Source organism: Mercenaria mercenaria, chromosome 5 (assembly GCF_021730395.1).
Source record: "Mercenaria mercenaria strain notata chromosome 5, MADL_Memer_1, whole genome shotgun sequence".
Lineage (NCBI taxonomy): Eukaryota > Metazoa > Mollusca > Bivalvia > Venerida > Veneridae > Mercenaria > Mercenaria mercenaria.
This window is the reverse complement of record NC_069365.1, coordinates 85,324,447-85,349,262: the sequence shown is the minus strand read 5'-3', so window position 1 is coordinate 85,349,262 and position 24,816 is coordinate 85,324,447. Positions and strand designations below refer to the sequence as shown.

The window sequence follows — 24,816 nt, the reverse complement described above, 5'->3', positions numbered from 1 at the left end:
GCACGTTCAGATCCAAAGTTTCAACAACTTGGAATATTTAAACCACGTTTTTTGAAAAAGAAATGAAGATACACTAAGAACATTTGGCCAAATAAATGATAAGTCGTGTGTTTGATAAATGACGGTGTTTCAGACAGGTAGTATCACCTTAAATCTGATACGATTGTTTATCTATAAATCTACAAACACGCCATTCTGTATGCGATCGCCAAAAATCGCTTGAAATTCTTATTATTACATTTGTTTCTTAGGAATTTTATTACGTGTAAATTGTTATATATATGTTTTAAAAAACGGGCGGAATTAAGGTAATAAAAAGCTTAATCATTGTGATTTAAGTTATGTTAACAGAAGAGTAACGCCTCAGAAAGTAAGTGACTCTTATTACAAATTTTCTGGTAAATGAAATAGTAGCATTGTACAAGGTTTGCAACATTTATTTAACATATTTGGAAATTTTGTTTTGCAAATTGCTTTTTATCATCACTGTTTAAAAGCTTTAAATTTTTATCTTAAAAACAGCTTACGAAACAGCTTTCAATATAGATGTCATGCGTACCTACATGGTTAGAAAAACACTATTTTCAATATTGTACATGAACTGTTATAGTTAGAGCCATAAATGGAGGTATTAAAAACGATAGATTCGATAAAACATTCTAGAATATTTAGCAATATTCAAACCTTTGACAAATGTTAAAGAGAGTAAATTATCGGATATAGGATTTAACAAGAAATTAATGTATTTTATGTTCATAACGTAAAATATGGCAGCCACATTTTAAACAAAGGCATTATGAGCATTTAATTCAAGGATGAGTTTCATTGTTTGTTTGAATTACGAACTTTACCGTGAACTCATAAATGTATACGATGATCCTCCGGAAGCATAGGATGCAACTAAGCAAAAATAATAGTATACTGTGAAATCATTAATATTCGTGGGGGACTAATTTTCGTGGATTTCGCGGTTGACTCAATCCGCGAAATTTAATCCCAACGAACAAGTAAAACTCCCTTTCATTTTATATTCAAAAGTTGAAATCCACGAATTCATATCCCCACGAAATTGCCGTTTTGACCAAAAACACGAAATTTCATGCCCACGAAATTTAATGATTTTACAGTACTCGGTTTGATTGCGTCTGTTTAAAATACATAAATGGGGACACGTACCCTTTTTAACCCATCATTTAAGATGTTGGTAGACTAAAAGTACAGGTAAAACAAAATACTCTTCCAGAACCCGCCTAACTGAAAGGAAAGGCCAAATAGTTGCAAGTTTTGCTACAGATTCAAATGTTGTCAAACAAATGTCAATTCATATTTACAAGAGTTTCGATCAACGCAGTAATTGTATGTGTATTACAGACAATAAGCTAGTAAATGAGTAACGATTTACAGTTATTGAATGACTTGCCGGCCACCTAGAACCACGGGCAATAGCTTTGATTATTGACCGACAAGCCATTTAATATGTGTTTTATATCATGACGTCAGAAATAAATTTTCACACATTTTTTTTTAAGTTTTGACTCTAGCTCACTAAAATTTAGAACTTTAGACCAGTCAATAGCACAAACTCTATACCATCGGTCTAATACATAATAAAAAATAGACAACACAATTCCAACGCCTATATGATATATTGATTCTTTTGTTTTGATTGGTTTTCATTTGTTATCGTTTGTTATTTCGAAATACATTCCGTTAAGCACTTTTAAACGTGTATATGCATATGATGATGATGATGATGATGATGATGATGATAATTATCATAATAATAACAATAAAAACAATAACAAGAGTACTACTACTACCTCTGCAGATAGTTTAAGCATAATTATTTCCAAGAGTACATATCAAAGATTTGTACAATTAAAACAAGTTAGCATGATATTAAGGAAAGGATAAGAATGAAAAGAAGACATGTCTTACAGAATCCTTCTCTTCCTCCTCCACCTCCTCCTCCTACTTCTACTAATAATAGCATTACCACCACCACCACTTCCACCAATAATAATAATAATAATAATAATAAATAATACTAATTAAAATAATAATAAAACTAACACTACTACTGATAATAATAATGATAATTCTGAAAATACAAATAGTAAAATTAAGCCTACCACTTTGTTCAAACTATCATGTATACACTCGTCACAGAATACAATCGTGTCTTAATTTGTGAATATTTACACATGGCTGCAAACCTTTAATAAAATTGAAATATTGTATTGTATTGTTAACTAGCGTTTGATGGGGTTTTATTAATATCTTTTGAAGTATTTTGAAAAGTGAAATTTGGGATTCTCTTTATAATAAAGATGACATACCTTTGTAATTAACGAATATATCAACATTTAAGGAAGTGGGTGTAAAAAATAAAAGGTAAAGGAAGCACAAAACACCTCAAACACAGCCATAGAGCCATGCATCGCAAAATAGGCCCACGACAAAAAGAAGCTGTAACAGAAAAGTATTGTAGACGGGTTGCTTCAAAAATCCAACAAGTACATTTCAATTATATGCGAAATACAGAAAACAGGGGAAAGGGGTAAGGGGTAGAAAAAACGAGGATCGGGTGTTGGCGGAAAGTGGAGCAAGGATGAATATTCAACAGGGAAAACCACGTTGCTTAAACGCAATAACCTTACAACGTAAACCACAGCAGTGCAGACACCCACGTACAAAAGACAAACACACATACACAAATAACATACACAGATAGACAAACAGACAAGTAAGATATAACAACATTGTGGGGCACCGCCCAAGACACACGCACGCACGCGCGCACACAAGCAGGAAAACATAACAGTCGGGCACCGCATAAGGACGGCCGGTGGCCAAAATTATGGTGGACACGGTAACTTACTCAAAGTTAAAGGAGAGGAGGTGAAAATGCAAGGGAACGCAAATGCAAGGGGAAAAGATGGGAGGAGGCGATGATGGGTAGGGAGGAGAAAGAGGAAAGAAACGCCAACAATAAACAAGACAACATATGCAACACAAAAAACGAGACGGACAGAAAACAAGTTGAAAATAGGGGCACCACCTTGGAACGGTCAGTAACCTATATAAAGGAAACTGGGTGTTTAAACGCGTTTAGGGCATGCCAACCTCGCACTTACCATATTTTCAACAAGTTAGACAAGACAGACAGTGAAAATAAAAGAAAGGCTGTACCATTAGTGACAAAATACCAGATCATAACAAGTAAAACATTAAATTAGGGTCAATTTAAGGTATAATTACACCAATGCACTCAAATCTTGTCTGAAGTCAGAGCACCAAGAGCTTAACTTTTAAAGGCATGAATAAGCAAGCTGCAGGACACAATTTCACTCCTTCCCTCCGTTTTTCGTAGGATTTAGGAAAAAAAACATCAAGGAGTCTTACACTATATTAGTCATCGCACCATCAAATAGGAAAGCGTACGATTACCTGTAGAGGGGTCAATCACCAAACATGCACTGTGCTTAACGATTTTTGCATTGTATTCTCTTTTGATAAATGTTTTAACACATTTTACAAATATTTGATCAAAATAAGCATGTTTAATTTTCCGAATTTTATAAAGTACATCTCCATAGTATACCGGGTGTGTAAGACCAAGGTTTGAAAGTGTTTTAAGGTTAGTATTATATTTTTTTTAAAATCGGACGATCTGTAGTAAGATTTAGTGAAAGCATTATCGGTAACCCTGTTGTAATAGGTTTTTGGTGATTTGAAGATTTCTATCATTAAAATATACAAACTATGAGCAAGCCCTTGCAAAGAGAAAAAGTTTCGAAATATAGACACCGTATGATGTTGCTCCAGGGACATCTCTATCAATGTGGGAGAAGTTGACAATTTCAAAATTGAAATCGTCTTTCGTTTCTAGGTTACTATTCACAATTTTTAAATTTAAGTCCAAAAATGACTCTTTTAAATCTGAGGTACATTTTCAGCCATACGTTTTAACATCTGTTACAGATGAATGAACGTAGCCTAACGCGACGTCTGACGTATAAAAAACGGATGCATGTTTTTATACGTCAGATTCATTGCAAATTATGTTTTAGTTAATTTACATGTATTTTCGGTATCCAGAAACCAACAAGTACCTGTCGTACTGTATTGACATGCCGGCTTAAAACAACATCCGCTCCATGATTTCTCAATATATGTATAGCTTTTGTTTCTTATCAATTTTCTGAATCGTACATGAAAACATTTGAACAAATATTTTACACATGATACAAGTGCAGGAATTCGGACTATTCGTCTTTTTTGTTACGCCTCCATGACATTTACACCAATGACAAATCTTCTGCACCAGTAATAAAGATAAACTTGATAAAACACATTTGAATTGAGATTATTATTTTTCTTGATTTATTCAAGGTCCAAACGTGTGTACATAGAACATTTGAAAAGTAGTTTGAACATCATGTTTGAGGTTACCTTGGTATTTTTGTCGTTAATTTCGATCATTTGGTTGTTACTGTATCCTTTTTTCAAACCAATTTGTTGTGACAGAGCTTGATAAATAACAGACTTTTGATGTCAAAGGCGATATGGGCTTAAAGGGGCAAGACTTGTCGAGAGCCTGCCGCCCCATATTGGCTGATGAAAGAATTTGAAATCAAAAGACAGTAGCCTGTTCTCTTAATTATGCTACCAGGATCAACATGTTTATGCATCCATTTTTTTTTGCTTAAACAAGACTATTAGATGCAAAAATAATCCATTTACAATTAACTGATTTATAATTTTGTTTCCGTCTATAATCATTTTCTTCAAATGATGATTTTTTTTGTTTTTTTTTTAAAAAGACTTAGCTTAAGTGCGGTTTGATTTTGATTTCTGTGCTACATACATCATTGGTGCTAATTTGTGTAAACTCCAAGCAGAGGCGCTACGTGTAATTAATTAACATCAGCAGTAAGCGACGCTTGACTCAAAACAAATGTTTGCTCCTTTCACGTTTAATGTGCAATTTCGCAACGACGATATGAATTCAGAGAAAATCCTTAAATCCGTCCATAACGAATGCTTTAGATTCACAAATTACAATAAAACTCTTTCAAATTGATAAGGACGCTAAATTTATAACCGAATGATTAACACTTCGTATTATTAAACAGTTTGGCGCCAAGGTTACTCACGCTTTCACCGTCAGCGTACTGTTCGATATTGAGGTATATTGGAACCTCACCTTTTACAATGGCAGTCATTCATTTTTTTCTGTTGGAATTGTAAGAAAATTGCAACAATCAACTGAAATACTATTATTTATGAAACATGATTGAATTTGGAATGAAACTGATGTGAAATGAAGTCCACAAATATGGACATGGCAAATTTTGTTATCAGGTCATTGATAAATAACTTCATAAGAATGTCCTTTTGATGACCTTTTTCAAAATTTGTATGTTTTCTGACTTTACAGGATGGACGATGCGGACGAAATCGCAGTGATCGGAATAGGATGTCGAGTTCCTGGAGCCGAAAATGTTGACGAATTCTGGCGAGTTCTGGTTAACGGCGAGAATCCTATAATAGATGTACCAAAGGACAGGTGGAATAATGACGCATTTTACAGCGAAGATAGAGATGAGGCTGGGAAAACCTACGTAAAGAAAGCTGGATTCATTAAAGGGTAAAACAGCATGAATGTTTTCAACCATATGTTTGCTATGATAAAGGGATTTGAAGATAGATTTGGTTTTGGTTGTCAGATATGTATTTAACACTAGTATTGACTTACAGGACATTCTGTTTATCATACCAAACAGATGAGACGTCATCTAATTGACGTTCTTCTTGGCTTAACGCGGGTGTCGTTAAAACAGCGGCACGTTTTCAATAAGCGGCGAAACCATAATTTTATCGTTTAATGGAACGAATTGCATACAGAAACGTAATGTTGTGAAAATCTAACCATACTAGAAATACAATCCTATTACAGGTTGTGTCTGCAGTAGAATTATTTACATTGTTGTTCATAAAAATGACTTATACTAAAAACATTAATATCAAATGCGAGTACTGTAACATTACCACAGAGGTACATTTATTTACGCAAAATGTATTTTCATTTTAACAATTCATAAAAGTTACATAAAATAATATTACTTTTTACAGGACAGCCAGTTTCACTATTATATTACTACAAAATATTATTAAACAACAGTACTATTTACACAAATATTAAACAAATGTGTACAAAACGTTCTTTAATTGAAATACAAAGTAAGATATTACTTTATAACATTACACGTACTTAATTGAAAAAACAGATTCGTAGTTATTTATTACTTTATTCGCAGACATGATGAGTGGGACAACAAATTCTTTGGCGTAAGCGACAATGAAGCTGTCAGTGTCGACCCTCAACAAAGACTTGTACTGGACTGTACCCACATGGCATTAGAGGATGCAGGGATAACTCGACAACAGCTGAAAGGCTCTCAGACCGGTGTCTATATAGGTAAGCGATTATAAATGAAATCAGTAAGAAGATCCTTTTGGAATCATAGATTGCAACGAAGCATTAATTCTTTTTTATTAGAGGTAATGCATTATATAATGTAATAGTCGAGTAAGACCCTGAGTTAGCAACTTTTCATGAATTTTATAATTTAATGTACGATAAATGTGCTAAAAACTATTATATGTGTAATCATAAGTAAAACTGGATAAAAAAGTAATTCAGTAAGTTGTAGGCAGTATTTATTCATACCCCACTTGGGGTGGGATTTAGTCAGGCAGTAAAATGTTGTAACATGTATAATCTAGGGAATTTATGCCTATCAGTCATTCATATCATTTTTGTGAAATATCAACTAAAAAAATATTCATATATGACTTTTTTTAAAAGACTTGTTTTCTATTTCGATAAATTGGCAATATACCTTTAATTTAGCTTGTCTAATCTGACATACCTGTACAGGTGACTGGATAGTGCCTTAAACCTCAACTTGGCAAAGTGTTCTAAGTAAAGTAAAGATTTTCTTAGTCAGTTTAGTAACCACTGACCGGTTGAACTTGTATTGTCTCAGAATCATAGCTTGCTCCTAGAATTCACTGTTGTAAATATTTGGAAATGTCATTCATTTGTTCTAGCAGGACTTCTTTTAAGAGTCTACCATAATAAAACTCGAACGTAAGTTCAGGACCCATAAGTTATGTCTACCATATTTTACAATGTTATAATAAATTTCCCGCTGCCAGTGCTTTCCCTGATTGAATAAACATTGCGAACAATTGATAACTTAAATGATATTTTAACATGTTGCATATCACCATGCAGCGAGACCTCAAGTTAACAAAATGCGCAATCACATCTGCATTTTTAATTACAAATGATCCATTGTTGCATTTCTATGCTTTAACGATATTTATAACTATAAATTAACGAAATTTTGTTTTATTTATAACATAATAAGCAATAAATAATGATGTTGCAGGTGTCATGAATGACGATTATAAAAGTATATCAAGTTTTGAACATAAGGAGGACAGTAGTTACTCTGCCACAGGGATGAGCACAAGTATTATCTCAGCACGAGTTTCATACGTATATGACTTACGAGGACCATGCATGGTTATTGATACGGCATGTTCTTCGTCAATGATGGCTATACATTTGGGAAGTCAAGCGATAAAATCTGGTAACCTAAATATTTTTTACTTATAATCTGATTAACCTAAAATATTGTGTATTTGAAAAAGCGGTTCAGAATCACCAAATAAAACTATTATTGTCTAAAACCAACATACAGACGATATCAAAATACTGTAAAACATATCACGTAATATACATTATTTTCTCTGGATTTTATTTTAGTCAAAACAATATATATGAGTACCTGAAATGCGCGTATTACATGCCTGACTTGATTCCAAATATGTAAGCGCATTTACAACGCTTTTGTGTCATGGTATATCAATACTGATGAGCTTTGAAGGCGTGGAACGTTTAGAAGCTGCTTAAAAGAGAATACAGTCGAATCTATAGGAGATAAGCTCATTTGAAATAATGTGTTTTACATTCTCTATGTTTAAAACCCATGAATGTATCTATTACAAAATCATTCCAGTTAAAGCCCATGGAACGATAGGTGTATAGTGTCTGGATACAAGAAGTAAATAACTACAAAAATATAGAATAATAAACTTGTTTTTTACTTTGTTATTGACAATATAGTTCTTTGAGACTTACTCTCACAAAGTTTTGAACATAAGGATCAATTAATTTGTCCTGTTCTGAAATATAAGGGGTCATTTTTGTGTTAATCGTAACAATGGTGATCCTGGCAGTAAAGCTATAAAACCACGAAAACGTCTTACGAGACAAAATATGTATTAAGTATGTTGTGAATTAAAACTATTAAATACGGTTTTCACAGAGGTTCTTATTCACTGGAGTAAACCAATCACATCTAAGATTTTACTTAAGGTGACTGTGAAATGGCTGTCTGTGGTGGTGTAAGCCTAATGTTGACGCCTGATCAGTTTTTGACGCTCTGTAAGGCGAAGATGTTGTCCCCTACCGGCCAGTGTCAGAGTTTCTGCGATACGGCTGACGGATATGCTCGGGGAGAAGGGTGTGGTATCGTTATCATAAAGTCATACAAGCAGGTGCTTATCAAATTTTGTAATGCTGTTTTACAACGCTGATGAATGTATTCGTCGCGTTATACGGATATGATTTTGTCCAAAAGTGATAACTTGACTAAATGTTGAGTTTGAAAATTTTTAACAGTTTGTCTTACTAAAAGGACAAGTTATTATATAACTGTATGTATATCTGAAATACAGTTGAAAAACGGCGTTAAACCCAAAGCAAATAAACAAATCTAAAATAATATATATATTGCATATATAAAAGCATTAAGCCTTTTTCATTATCTTTAGAATATTCCTAATGTGTTACTATATACTGTATAAACTAAAATCATCTATTTCAATCGACTCATAAAAGTTTACCTATAACTTTGTAGCTTTTTACATGTGTCTTCTTTACGATATATGTAGGCGCTACATGACAGAAATAAGATCTGGGGAATTATTAAAACCGGAAGTAATCAAGATGGGCACACAGCACAGCCAATCACAGCTCCATCTGGGGAGCAGCAAGAAAAACTTATGAAGAAAGTATACTCTCAATACAAACTCGATCCCACCAATCTTCAGTATATAGAGGCACATGGTAGTAATTTAACATCTTTTTCTTTGACAAACCACACTTATTTTATATCAAAGTGGTAAACTGGCACCATAGAGAAAGAATTTGTTTATATAACAATGCACAGCAAAACAATTATGATAAAACATTTTTGTTGAAATGTATATGAAAAGAATACTCTGATAATCTAACTGAATTTGTCCAGTAATCATTGCACTCCACAAACTTTTAATCCTGATAGGGAAGTGGAGGTATTGTTATACGGTAATACTTTACATGACGGCAACTTACTTAGACTACTGTGGTAGGAATAAGAATATATTATATTATTATTATTATTATTATTATAATACCCGATTTATATAGCGCCCTTTTCATGATTAATTTCACGTTCAAAGGCGCTTTACATAGTTCAAATGCAGCCACACAGGGCACATAATTTATCCTCTACTAGTACAGACACAGAGCGATCTGACCAGGGGGACAGAGTGAGACAAAGCTCCCACGACAAAGAGATCAGAAATCAGATACAGGCTTGTCCGGCTAACTTAGCCTAGCTCGTTGCGAATAGACAGCCTGGTTCTTTAACGTGCCAAGTGTATAGCACTGATACACGCAAGGATTGCCTGGGTTCCTGACCAGTACACCTCTAGTTGGGTGGGAAACACTGAAAAGCGTTTCTGAAATTTCCCGAGTAGCTGAAGGGGATCGAACCCCCGACCTCAGGATTAGAAGGCCAGTGTGCAAACCACTGAGCTATCCATCCACATATATTTCAGTAAGACTTTACCTGACAAATACTAACTTAGAATTTACACCTCTTCATTTTAGTAAACAACTGGCTTTACTAAAATATTGATTACAGGTACAGGTACTGCGATTGGAGATCCAACAGAGGTCAATGCTATTGGCAAGTTCATACAGTCATACAGACAGGAACAGCCGCCAGACAAAACGGACACAGATAATAATAACGAAAATGGAATCCCATCGTCAAACAAAGTCAATAATACAGCACCTATATTGATTGGATCTGTAAAGTCTAACATTGGTCATCTTGAATCTGCCGCTGGCGTAGCGGCGCTAATTAAGGTACTTCTAATGATGAAACATGGTAAGTTTGTACCAAGCCTACACGTAAAGAAAGATAAGTCGAACGTCAACAGGAAAATAATCTTCGATGAGCATGGTCTTGATATATCTCTGCAAGTATCGGAGTGGAACCCAAACAAAGAAGGAGATAGGATTTGTTGCGTAAACTGCTTTGGCTTTGGGGGATCCAATACGCATGCTGTCGTTATTCAGAAAAGGTTTCCTATCCAGACAATACAGAAACCGTATGATAACAATACTGAGAACTCATATAAAGTTATCTGTCTCTCAGATCTGAACAAAACTTCACTGAAGCGTAAAATGGAAGTGTTTGCGGAAGATCTTGAAAAAAGAAATCATGATATTTCACTAAATGATGTATCATTTACATCAGCTTTTCACCGAGACCATTTTGCTTGCCGAACATTAATTTTCGGAAAATCTGTAGACGAGATTCAGCAAAACACAAAGCAGAAATTGACGCAAATAGATGAGACTGCGGCAGGGAAAAAACTACGCATCATATTTGTGTTTTGTGGAGTTGGAACGACCTGGAAAGGAATGTGTATGGAGATGATGAAAACACAGAATGTATTCAAGAAGACCGTCAGTAATATTGATGAAATACTGAAACCATTAGCCGGATGGAGTATTGCAGAAATGTTTCAAAACGACACAGACTACAGTGATCCATTTATAAACCATATTGCAATTTTTTGCACACAGGTAGCATTGTTCGAGGTGTGGAAAAGTTGGGGAATTTGTCCTCAAGCAGTTATAGGTCAGTCTGTTGGAGAGGTTGCTGCAGCGTATGCCTCAGGGGCGCTACATATGAAAGATGCCATCCAGGTGATATACTATCGATCAAAGATTTTATCCGAAATGACAGGTGGTAAAATGATGGTAGCAAGAAATATTTCCGTTGATACTTTAGAAACACTTTGTAAAAAGTACAAAAATCGTGTGATCATAGCTGTGTATAACAGTCCAGTGTCATGTACACTTTCCGGTGACGCTGATGCAATGGGACAGATCAAAATAGATTTGGAGGAAATGAATAAAAAGGAAAATGCAGGAATAATGATCACGCCCCTATCTGTTCAATGTGCCTATCATAGCCACCACATGGAACCTTGTACTGTACAGATTGAGAACGAATTAAAAGCGATTGAGAAAGGACAAAGAACTGTCGACCATTATTCGACTGTAACTGGACAGCTTGCTGAGTACGATGAATTTCAGACTGGAAAATATTGGGCCGAAAACATTCGAAAGCCGGTCCTATTTATGAATGCCATTCTTCAGTCTTTAGATCACAATGCCACTAATCTGTTTGTAGAAATCGGGCCAAGACAAGTCGTTCAAGCTCATTTGATGAATATCTTAGGCGAAAACATAAAAGGAAAAGCCCTCCCTTCAATGAATGCATATAAAGAATGCCAAAGTATCTACTCATCTTTAAGAAGTCTTTTGGAGCATGGTGCCGATTTAAGGTGGGAAAGAGTTGTGCCTTCTGATGGTAATATCGTATCAATTCCTAGGCATGTCTTCCAGAAAACAAAACAACTTAATATTCCAGAAGGGAAACAGCGCCTTATGAAAGGCATCACCCAAAACCCCGAGTCACACCTATTTATAAGACAGCATGCTGATGCTGGCAAAGCAGGCTTTCAAATACATATAGAAAAAGAGTCGTCGCCGTTTGTATACGATCATTACATGTATAACAGCGTACTTGTACCTGGTGCAACATACATCGAAACGGCGTTCGAGATTGCTCATCAAAAGTCACCATTGAACGTTTATGAAGTAAGTGTTTCCCTAGAATTCGTGAATACTCTTATGCCTAAAAACGAGAAACAGTGTGTGGTAGATGTCGAAGTAGAAAACAACGAACAAAATGGATATCAGTATTACATCAGACAAAATGACAAAATGCTTTGTAAAGGGAACATTACCCCACGTACAGAGCAGATAAGAAAGCGTTTCAACATAGAAACAATAAAAGACAGATGTCAAAAGCATAGGACAAGAGAAGAAAATTATGAATGCTTACGCCATCTTCATTTTCAATACGGAGAAACTCTACGTGTCATAGACCAGTCATGGACGTCTTCGTCCGAGTGCATCGTAGAATACAGAATACCGGAATCTGTCATGAAACATAGAAAGGCAACGCATATGCATCCATCTGTAATTGATGGTATGTTTCAAACTGCTGTTTTACTGGGCACAGCTGCTTTTGATCGACCAGCCCTACCCAAAGGGTTTGCTTCATTTGTAATAAACAGACCCCCACAGAGTCGTATGTTTGGATACACTACACTTGTAAAAACATCATCAACTGGAAACTACTACAACCTTGTTCTGTTATGTCCAGATGGACAGGTTTTAGCAGAAGCTTGTGATTTCTGTATCAGAATTATGACAGATGGATCGGATAATCTGCAAAACATGCAGTACATTGTGACATGGCAAGAAACAGAAATGTTTGCATCTATCAGTCAAGGAAAAGAGAAGGCACCGAAAACCACAGCAACAATTTTTGCTTCAGAAAGATTTCTTTCTTTCTACAAACCTTTACCAGGTGAAAGTATGGATTTCATTAGTATCGGAAAAGAGGGTATGTTCCGAGACGGCTTAAGTAAGGTGCACAAGTCTGACGCAGTAATATTTGCACCATTATACCACATCGAAGACATTAGGAGGGACGGCAGAGTTCTGTTTGAATATATTCAAAAGTCATTTATGAATTTGACTGTTATTATCAGTGTCCTGCGAGAACAAAAACTAAAGATACCAATTTTTGTAGTAACCGAAAATGTTATGGGTCATCATCAAAAGACAACAAATGTTTGTGGAGCAGAATTATGGGGTATGGTCAGATCGGCAGTCACCGAGGGAGCGTATAGGGATATTAAACTGATTGATATGACGTTTACTGAAGAGAATACAAGTCTATTGCAAACAATCCTGAAACATGTTACACATGTTGGCAATGAATATTTGATAGAGAATGGAACAATTTACCATTCTGTGATCAAAGAAACAAATTATCAGGAAGTTTCTACACGGAGGGAAATACACCCTGCATTGTCAGAGAAAGTTGTTCTCAAGTCGTTATCTCCACGCGGCATTAAACATCCGTACTTAGACATGAGATCATCAGAAGATGCTGAAATACGAATACCTAAGCAGTTCAAAATCCGTTTGAAAGAATTTTGTCTCCATGATTCTTCACTATTTCTTTTTTCACCGAAATTGGCCAGTGATGACGAAAATATCTTTACTGAAGAAGAAAGTGGATATCCAGTCATATGTATTGAAGGTGTTGGAAGCAAATACTGTTATAGCAAAGCCATTGACAACTCAAATAAAACTGGGTTCTGTTTTCCTGTGAGCGTATCGGCTATTATCTCAGTTCCCGTAAAATGTAGTTTTGTTATAGACGACTTGCCATTCTATGTCCCAGGAATGATTACAGTTGGAGTTATACTCTTGAATATTGTTGATACGTGCAGGCATTCTTCTAGAGTAACTTGTATTGTTGACGATGAATCGAGACTCTGTGTGCAACTGTTGAAACATTTGTTCTCTACAAGGACATCAACTTCATTGACAATTGAAACATTTGACGAATTGCCTGGCCGTTTTGAAAATGGTCGTCAGAAAATACGGACTGTCATTATTCTAGCAAAACTCACTTGTGACAGGTTAGATGCGATAACAAAAAGATTTTCAGCACTGCACAGAATTGTTAGCATAGAACATTTCTTTCCTAAGGAACAAAAAATGCTGATGAAATTAAGGAGAGATAATACTTTACTTCATATTCTAAAGACAGAGGACATGTTTTCACTTGCTGAATTGACAGAAAAAGTACCAAAAGTTTATAGCAGCTTTAAGTCAATCGAAAACAAAGCTGTATATTGCTTTGAGCAGCCTGAGCAGGGAGCCACCAATAAAGGAGAAAAAGATATTCTTTGCCTTCCATATTCGGTCTTACTACTTCGGGACGACGATGGAAAAGCTTCTGTTCCCATGAAAGTATCTGAAGAAAATGTATTCAGGACAAATGGCTGTTACATCGTTGTTGGAGGTCTTACAGGACTAGGATGGCAGCTTGTCCAGTTGATTGCAAGTCTTGGTGCAAAGTACATCGCTACGCTATCAAGACGTCTTCCAGAGAAGGACAGAGAAAATGAAATGGAAAATGTTGTGAAATTATACTCCTGCCAAATCATACCGATACAAGTTGATGTAACCGATTTGAACCAACTAAAAAATGGAATGGAAAAACTTAGGAGCATAATTGGCAGAGATGTAGATATCAGAGGGGTACTCCACGGGGGAGGGGTAACGTGCGACAAATATTTGAAAAATATGTCCGAAACAGATGTTAAAAAGGTGCTATTACCTAAGGTGTTAGGTACATGGAATCTACATTATGTAACAATAGGTATGCCACTTGATTTCTTCATAATGCATTCATCCGTAGTTTCTGTCTTTGGTAACCAAGGACAATGCAATTATGCTGCAGGAAACTCGTTCCAAGATTCTTTTGCTCATTATCGCCGATGTCTGGGATTGTGTGGACAGAGTATAAATTGGAGTACTTTGTCTCTTGGTATGGCAATGGAGAATACAGAGTTGCAAAACTACCTACAAATCCAAGGATTCTACTTTTTAAGTATCGAAGAAATAAAGATTTGTTTCATGCAGGCGGTGATGAAAAATCAAGTACAGGTAATGTTTGGAAAGTTCGACTGGCAAAAGCTGCGGGAGAATCCAATCGTAGGTACGAATCCTAAAAAGTTTGGAGAAATATTGAAGAAATTGCCTACTGCTACAAGAAAATATAAGGAAGCTGCTCATACGATTTTTACTTCATGTGATTTTGACAACAGAAATTCAAAGGAGCAAGAACAGATAGTTTACGATCTAGTGAAGTCTAAAATTGTCGAAGCATTCGTGGTGGATGAAAGTATATTGAGTGAAAGTACAACAATTGTATCGCTGGGTATTGATTCAACGGCTGCAATGAGCTTTTCAAGTTCTGTCTTTGATAAAACCAATGTTAGAATTCCTATTGAAACTCTGTTTCATGAGTCAACCTCTCTAGGAGTTTTAACGCATTATATACTTACTCGTATTCAGAAGAAAACAGATTCAGGTGACAACAAAACAGAGCAAGCTGATGAAAACCTTCAAAAGTATTTCCAAGGAAATGTCACTTTTATGCAGAAAAGCTTGCTAGATGATTTTGTAAAAGATCCGTTCAGTCGAAATATTTTGAGACAGGTTGACTTCGAAATTAAAGGAATTTCTCTAAAGAAACAAGACTGGAAAGTTGTGGTGAACCATCTGATTAAAATAAATCCTGACCTTCGTCGTATTCATAACATAAATGGGAATGGGCCATATCAGTCCGTTTTACTTGATGGTCAGTCACCCGATATAGATATAGAAGAGGTGGAATTCAACAGTATATGTACAGAAAATGCTGAAGATGAAAGGGACAAAATACATATGGACATAACGAAAGAGTTGCCCATCCGAGTTTTGATCGCATTTGAAAAGGGAACCGTTCGTGTCCGAATGTTCGTCCATGCTGTTTTAGGAGATTTATCGGGTATAATAATTCTTTTTCGGGAAATCAATGATATTGCCAAATGTTATATACAGGAAAAAGAATTGCCTGTAAAAGACGAAAGCATTGTACCCGCAGAAGCTGTACGAAAAGCAATTTTGCCACACATGAGTACTCTTAAAACATTCTGGAAAGTTCAACTGAAACAAAACATACAGCCGTTTACACTTGCTGACGACATAAACATGGAACTAGACGAACAACATTGGGAAAATGAATCCCAAAAGCTACCACTAAACCTCGTACATAAAGTAATGGATTACATCAAAGCAGAAGGAGTTTCAATGTATCACTTTGTGATATCTATATACATGATTCTACTACACGAAAAGACCGGGAAATATTTGATACCCGTGGTCACTAATATTGATATGAGGGGTCACGTACCTCAGCTTAAATCTTTCATAACAAGGTGTTCAAATGCGATACCAGTCATCGGCGACTTGAGGGAGATGGGTACAGTGTCAGTATATCTCAAGAAAAGCTCTGATCACTTAAACAAAATGACACAACATGGTGCATACCCATATGAGCTGATAGAAAAAGAAATGCAATCAAAGGAACTGGTGAAGCACATTGGACGGCACAGACTCATTATGGAGAATATGACAAACTTAAATGCTTCATTCGAACATGAAGGTATTAAAATAAGACTAGGAAAATTTTATTACAAGAGACATGTCTACGAAACAACATTGCACATAGTGTATGACACGCAACAAAATGTCGTCATTTTAGAGTTTGGATATAACGGGAAAGCAATCACAAAAAGTAATGCAAGACAGATGCTTGATCGGATGCTTGATCTGATGTGGAAATTTATAGAGTTTCCACAAGACGAAGTAAAGTCATTCCTTGACAATTCAAACAGTGTTATCGAAAGTCATATTTTGACAGATGATAGCTCAAGACACGTCAATTGTTTGGCGAATGATAAACTGAGAAAAACAGAAAACAGAGAAAGTATATGGAGGGGAAAGCAAACAGAATGCAGTCGAATCAACCAAAATGTCATACGAGAGGGTAAGTAAACGAATCTTGATATCTACAAAGGCTATAAGGAAATAAAGGCATGCTTTTCGCTAGAAATGACCTTGTAATGAATTATTTTGGAAAAATATTTAGTTTTAGCTTTACAGGTGCTGCAATTTTCAATTCATTTCAATAAATATGCAGATGGCAATACCTTGTGTTAAACATCAAATAATCAATGTTCAATTATATCTATCTTGGTTCTTTGACATTTTGTGTAAAAAAACAGAAATGATTCCTTTTAAACACTACCTAGTATCCAGTTATAAAAGAAAATAAATATCAAGACTCCTTGGTGTTCTGTTATAAGCTAGTTTGGAAAGCAGTCTCAAACCTCAAGCATCGTTTTGGTTTATATAGGGCTCTACCTTAAAATTGACAGTTAGCAGTCTTGCACTGCAAGACAGGTATTTGTTTTATAACAACGAACCCTTAGCTGAAAGTTCGAAATGTTATTAAACTAGGCTCTCTACAACGGGATGAACTGTTCATTTAATTTCATATTTGGAAAATGGACAAATGTAAAAACTATTTATTTCATTTACCCTTTTTATTGAAAATGGTCGCATGTTGTTAAATCATAAGGCATTTTACATATTTCACAAATCTATTTCTATAGTTTTAAAACATCTTCTATTAAAATAGTACGTGGGTGATCGATTGATTTAGATCTGTGACAATAAGTTAAATAATCCATAAGAATGTTTTTAAAATGAAATAGAAAATTGGTAAGAAAGTCCTAAATTATAACCTTAGTGATGCTCTGTTTCTAAAATGCTGTATGAATATGGGACCACAGGTAAAATTTTATTTTTGATAATATATTAAAGACCGGTCTTTGTATTATTTTACGAGTTTTGAAAAATTGAGATATTTATCTATATATTTTGTACGTGGAAAATGTGTTAAATTCATATGTTTTAAAAATTAACAGATATATTCACGAAACAAACGAAACAAGGATGGGAGCATTCGGTGAAGTTGAAGCTAGTGAAACATGTATCCAGCGGAAACAATGGGGAATTGAAGCTGATTTGGGGACGAGGGAAGAAGGAAAAGACTCTGTATAGCTACAATATTTCTGAAGTTGAAATCAAAAGATTAAATGGTATGATTTATCTAAACATTTTCTTTTGCCAGGGACCAGGAATGTTAATTTAAACACAATTCTAATAGGAAATTTCCATGATTAGTTCTAATTTATTTTGAAGATTACAAATGGCATGTACAATGTAGCTTACACACAATATCTAACTTTTTAAAAGGGAGTCTTCGGTGCCGAATGGTTAAGATCACTGACTTCGAATCACTTGCCCTTTACCGATATGGTTTCAAAACCTCGCTTGGGGAGTAAAAGAAGTCATCCAGCTGACTCATAGAAGGTCGGTGGTTCTACCAAGCTTCTCACCCATGCTTGAAACAATACAGAGGGGCACCACGGGACTTCCTTTACCATCAAAAAGCTGCAGAAGTTGCAAAATGGTCTAAATTGTGTCCGTGTGACTCAACATAAAATCTTGAAATTGACTGACCTCCTCATAAATGTCAAATTCTCAATTTTTTCAAAACGTATGAGTAATAAGACGCATGAATCAGTTTTATAACGGGGTCGATATTTACGAGTATGACAGATGAATTTTTGCTATGAAATCTTTACTGCGTGACTAACGCGTTTTTGTCTATTATGCATACTTAATGCGTAGAGTTCACTGAAATAGCTTGGTTTCCATTTTATTCACAAATACTAAGAAAAGAAACAATTATCTAATCTTGGAAATATTTGACTAAATTCTGAAGGTGTTCCCCCTGTAAAAATAATCTAACCTTTGTTAATGACACCTCTGCGGTTCCAAGTAGAAACATTTCCGAAAATGTTAGCCTCTACGTAGTAGCAACCTCTGTACTGTTAACGAATTCCAGACTTACTGTGATCTTGCTATACAGCGGTGCGCTGTAAGATATCTATTAACGTCTGATATTAAGAAAATGTAATTTGTTGGAAAAATAAGCAGTAATATACCTTCAACAGAATTTACAATTATTCAAACTGCTACTAAAGATAATCAAATCTAATAAAAGTCTTTTGGAAGCCTAGAACTAATATCAGACTCGGCTGAAATGCTTATAAGAGGTATTAAAATGTGCAACATCCCTCACCCCTTTAGCACCAGCTTAAATTGAATTTTATCATCTAAAACGACCAGCAATAATAACAACACTTTGTCTTGTAAGCCGACATAGCATTAAAGATGCGTAAAGAAACATTTGTATCATATCTTGGATAGCTTCTTCGCCTGAAAGATTTCTACACTCCAAGTGAATATTATCAAGTAGCATTCATCTAAAACGACCAGCAATAAAAACAACACCGAGTCTTGTTAGCCGACACAGAATTAAAGATACGTAAAGAAAAATTTATATCATATCGAAGCAGAAAATATTAGCAAAACGTAATATTTCTTTATTAATCGAATTGCTGACAATTACTTTGTCTAAAACGTTATTTATTATTCACAATTTCCACGGAAGGTTCTATTTATACTGATGTTACTCTTTCAGGAATGATTTATATACTAGTGAAAACAATAGAAGACGTGGTTGTTTTCAAAACTTCAAACCATTCCAAAGCCAAAGACTGGTTGGCAACATTTAAACAAATGAACGAGGAATTAAAAACGTTCAACAAACAACAGATGTTGTGTCAGCTCTGAATATTCAGATGTACACATGTATTATTACTTCATATTAAAGAAGTGTACTAGCTATTTAGATGTATAGGAGTATATAAAGAAAAGCTACGAGGGGTGTACAATAAATACGAGGAAATGTGCTCTCATTTCTTTATTTCTGGTCCTATTTTGCTGAAATTTGAAAATATGACGGATATGAACATAATAAATGCGAATATTTAAATTACAGATATAAGAACATGCATAATATTTATTTATCGTCTCCTAGGCAATGTCATTTCCTAAAAAGCAGCCCAACGTCATCAAGACGCTGTCATATCACAAACAATTAATCAATATAACTCGTGATTACCTTTGGTTCCAAGTTTATTGCAATTAAAAGCATTTTCTACACCTTCCTACCATAAGTAAATATTGTCCATATGAAATTCCCATCGTATTGATGAAATGGGACACTGAACTGTTATGTCGTATCAAGGAGCTATTTAATTGATAAAACGTAACTGAACATTATTTTTCATGTCTTTACCACGAGTCGTCAGCGATATTCTCCTGACCAATTATAAACGTCCCGCTTTTATAATAGAATTTTGTTTTCTTCATGGCCTTATCCATTAAACCTTTAGCAGTATAGCATTTGTCTGTTTCTTTGATTTTCGATTGAAAACACAAAGTGTTATCTCATGACTCCGTTCAAAAATGACTTTCAAGTGATGACCAACACAATATGCCTGCCAAACATTTTAATGATGTCACATTGATAGTTTGACGTTATTGGCGTAGCGCTTACACTTCATATTTATATTTACCCAATTAAAGAAAAGGTAGCTTGAAAATACGCCAGTGGGGAGTAATGTTTTAGCGCACGTAGTATAGAAAAGGAGACAAAATTGGGCCGGATGACGTCACAATGGGGACTAGTATTTACTTATTATTTATCCAAAGAAAACAAAATTTTGTCATATCAACTCAGTATTCCCTAATCTACATTATATAGCAGTTTCATTCATTTTTGATAAAACATGAAGAAATGAGAGCACATTTCCGCGTATTTTTTGAACACCCCTCGTATTTATAGTAGAGGATATTCGTTTGTTTAAGCACGAGTTCGACATATCTTTTCTTGAATGCATTGTTTTTGTATTCTTGTTTCTAAGAGAGAAATATGATTTGATTAATCTGAGGTACAATTTGTTTGTTTATATTATACTATTTCACTTGTTAAAATCAAACTTCAAACACAAAATGTTGTCTTATAAAAAGCTTATCGTTATTGTTAACATATATTTCATGTGTGACTTTTAACGTTTAAGTGTTAAGTGATGTATACTTTTTCCTTGATATATTACCGATGGTTAAAGCAAGATATATTTTACTGACAACCAAGCATGCAAACGGAATACTCAACTGTCTTTATTATCACTTTTTTTTGTAACTAACATTCAATAAAATAAACTTTATTAAACTCTTTAGTCAAAGAAAAAAGGTCTGCTTTGTGTTTAAAGCGTACTAAATGTAAAAAGGCATTCATTTCCCTGCAATTTACTCTAAACATGACAAAGGAATACCTAAAATTATCTTTTCTCTAACCTGATAATATGAATAATAGATGGTACTAAATTACGATACTAAAAGAACGATTCCCGGAAATTATTTACGTTTCAGTCCTTCAGATTGCAAAAAAAAGTCATCTTACAAACTTATGTTTTGTGAAAGTGCCGTTTATATCTTTAATTAAGTCTTTTTCTCAGGAGTAGTGTTATTTTAACGGCGCCGCAGTTACATCAGTAGGAATGCTAACTCTAGATATTTTTCCAAGAGATTGGTATTGCTTTATCTGCATGTACATGTACTTGATTTAAAACATGTGCAGTAAATATGTCACTAGAAACGTGTTTTCGCAATGACCTGCTAATAGATCCCAAATAACAGTAATGTTGTATTATGGGCTTATGTAATAAGTATTGAATTATAAGATGTGGACTTGTAAGCCTTTGCTGTATTGCATTTCTATACTATGTTAAATTGTGACTAATTGCAATATTGTATTGCTTTTAAACGCTTACTGGTGACTGTTTGCCATATTCAATTTCTGCGAAATGTTAATTTGTACCTCTTTGTAATGCTGTAATTTGTTGATTTGTGACGGTTTGCTATGTTAAATTGTAACTGTTTGACATATTGTATTTTCTGTATGTTTTTGCATTTGTGACTTTTTGCCATTTTACATTACTGTAAAATGTTACTTTGTGGCTGTTTGCAGTATTGCATTGTTGTAAAATGTTGATTTGGAACTGTTTTGCATATTGTATTTCTGTATTTGTTTTGCATTTGTGACTTCTTGCCATACAAAACTGCTGTAAAATGTTCATTTATATCTATTGGTAATATTGTGACTGTGTCCCATATTGCATTACTGTAATATGTTTATTTGTGACTGTTTGTATTGATGTACTATCTTTTTTGACTCATTGCCATTCTGCATTGCAGTAAAACGTGTTAATTTGTGAATGTTTGATATGTTAAACTGTTGTAATAATTTGATTTGTCACTGTTTGATACTAGTATATTAGATGGCTGTATTGTGTTTTATTTGTAACTGTTTGCATATTGCACTGATATAATTCTGTCGTGTGACTGTTTGCCATATTACATTACATTACTGTACTATGCTGGTTATATTGCATTAAAGTAACATGTTAATCAGTGAATTTTACTTTATTGCATTGCTGTACTGTGTTTGTTTGTGCCTGTCCTTCATATAGCATTACAGTAATATGTTAGTTAGTCAATTTTGCTATATTGCATTGCTGTATTATTTTGGTTTGGGACTGTCCTTCATATTGTATTCCTGTACTCTGTTGGTTTGTAACTTTCCTTTATATTGTGGCTGTTTGATATACTGGATGGCTGTACAATTTTTATTTGTAACTGTTTGAAATATTGCATTGATATAATCGTGTTATGTGACTGTTTGCCATTATATAAATATCATATGTCAGCGTGTGTGACATTGTTATTGTGAACCCGAAGGCAGAACCGAGGCGAAAGCCGAGTGGTGACATTCTGTTTCGAGGGTTGACAATATCAATGTCACACACGGTACCATATGATATTTATTTTATTATACCGAACAAAATTAAGTACATGTTTTTAATTTATTTAATTCAACAGTTTCATCTTCCGTCTGAATCGCCTATGTACACATTGAATAGTGACGTCACTACTATATGTGTACAAGGGAGACAATCATTTCATGATTTGGCTAAAAAATTGAATCAGTTATTTGCCCTGATATGACATTCAAAATATCAGCGCGGTCACATGACCTGACAGTCACTTTCGCTTGGTCACGTGTCAAAAAGGTTGAGAATGTTTTTGATAGTCAAAATATCTCTTTCTCGTGTAAGGAAATGGGATTTTATCATCAAGTGAGGTATAATAAATTACATTACTGTACTATGCTGGTTTGTGACTGTCCTTTATATTGCATTTCAATAATAAGTAATTTAGTGATTTTTGCTATATTGCATTGCTGTACAATTTTGGTTTGGGACTGTCCTTCATATTGCATTACAGTAATATGATAATTAGTGATTTATACTATATTGCATTGCTGTACTATGTTGATTTGTGACTGTCCTTTATATTGCATTACAAGTGATTTGTTATATTACATTGCTGTACTCTTGTCATATTGCATTTACGTAGCAAGTAAATGTATATGATGATATCACAATAACTGAAGTTAATTTATCCAGGAGACATTATAATAGGAGACATTGTAATCCTTGTTCTCACTATTGATTATATTTTAATAAAATTTATAAGAAAGCTCACTTCAGTTTTATAATTTTCAGCTCACCTGAGCACGAAATAGCACCCTTTGTCCGAAAAGTTATTATATCTAACCCATAAGAACACGGACAGAGATCAAGTAGAAGCAGCCATGTTCAGTATCATTTCGTCAGCAATAATTATGAAATCTGCAAAGAATATATATTCACATAAGATCTCGGCAATGTTCGAACATGCTCAAAATTAGTAGTACCAGTGTTTTGTCCTTTGAATCAGTCGGTTTGTCAGGAATCACCCATTTAACACATTAGAAGCCACATGTTACATGAAACTTAAACCATATGTGTATGGCTGCAAGATCTAAAAACATTTGATGATTGGAAATATTGCTGGAGTCATGACTATTTAATTAGTTAAAATTGTATTATTTAACATTATTATCAAAGTAGCAGTCATACATGTAGTTAGTGAGCAATCTTCGTTATCTTACAAAGAACGTGTAAAGCTAGAAAATCCCGGTCAAGTTTGCAAATTGTCCAGATTATAACATAACAGTTATGACCTCTGAGTAAATCACAATTGTCACCTGCGAAAGTCTGAACACTTTAGAGGCAACAGTTATGGCCTTTAAAATTGACACAGCGGCAGCAAGGTCAAGAAGGATCTCGGGCACGAAAAAGGGCACCACAACTTCACTTACCAGAGTCAATGAAGTTTAAAGGGTGTTGTCAAAGCTCAGGTACTATGTGAACGGACAGTTTTTGACAAGTCTAACAAATAAAATTATAGTAGCAAATGTAAGATCTCCAACTGATATCTTTGTCACTTACGAGGGTTGAGGTTGTCGATTTTAGAGCCCTTACACATTTCAGATACAAGTCAAATGGTACAGATTGAATACAATTAAAATTGCAAGAACAAACAAAGATTTTTGAATGGTATTTTCATGTCTTAAATGCAATATGAAAAAAATGAGCTTTTAGCTGTGGAGGAATACTGAAAATATGTATAAAGACTGTGAGTAAATGTTGATAATGACCTTGTGAAAGATAAACCGCAAACATATTACTGGAGTCTGAATTGCGTAAACGGCAACATTGCAATCATACAACTATTGCTTCTACAAATAGCCAAGGAGGGAACGAATAACGGACAAATATTACGTTGAAATGATAATACATTACTGTGCCGTGCGTTTTAATAGCTATACCGAGAGGAAATCGTAGTGATTATGCTAAGTTTAGATGTAATACAGCTCCTTAAGAAATGAAACGGGCCAATCTGAACAATTAGACCTAGAGTAAAGAAACAGAAATCTCATGCAATATTAAAATGCCCTTTATATAATCTGAGAGAAGTTGTTTATTACA

General features: G+C 34.6%; 1 protein-coding gene across 3 annotated transcripts in view; it reads left to right on the top strand.

Moving 5' to 3' along the window:
* Window positions 1-24,816, top strand: part of LOC123558598 (uncharacterized) — a 56,700-nt gene that overhangs the window by 2,481 nt on the left and 29,403 nt on the right. For 2 of the 3 annotated variants that reach the window (XR_008371099.1, XM_053544158.1), the window contains exons 2-8: window positions 5,444-5,653; window positions 6,324-6,484; window positions 7,464-7,667; window positions 8,456-8,637; window positions 9,034-9,208; window positions 10,050-16,949; window positions 17,893-18,066. Coding sequence is in view for 2 of the 3 variants with exons in the window: in XM_053544158.1 (XP_053400133.1) it covers window positions 5,445-5,653; window positions 6,324-6,484; window positions 7,464-7,667; window positions 8,456-8,637; window positions 9,034-9,208; window positions 10,050-16,949; window positions 17,893-18,066 (8,005 nt within the window). In the remaining variant the exon portion in view is untranslated. Of the gene's footprint in view, window positions 1-5,443; window positions 5,654-6,323; window positions 6,485-7,463; window positions 7,668-8,455; window positions 8,638-9,033; window positions 9,209-10,049; window positions 16,950-17,892; window positions 18,067-19,517; window positions 22,798-24,816 lie in introns of those variants that run through there. The other variant, XM_053544157.1, reaches the window with a different exon arrangement.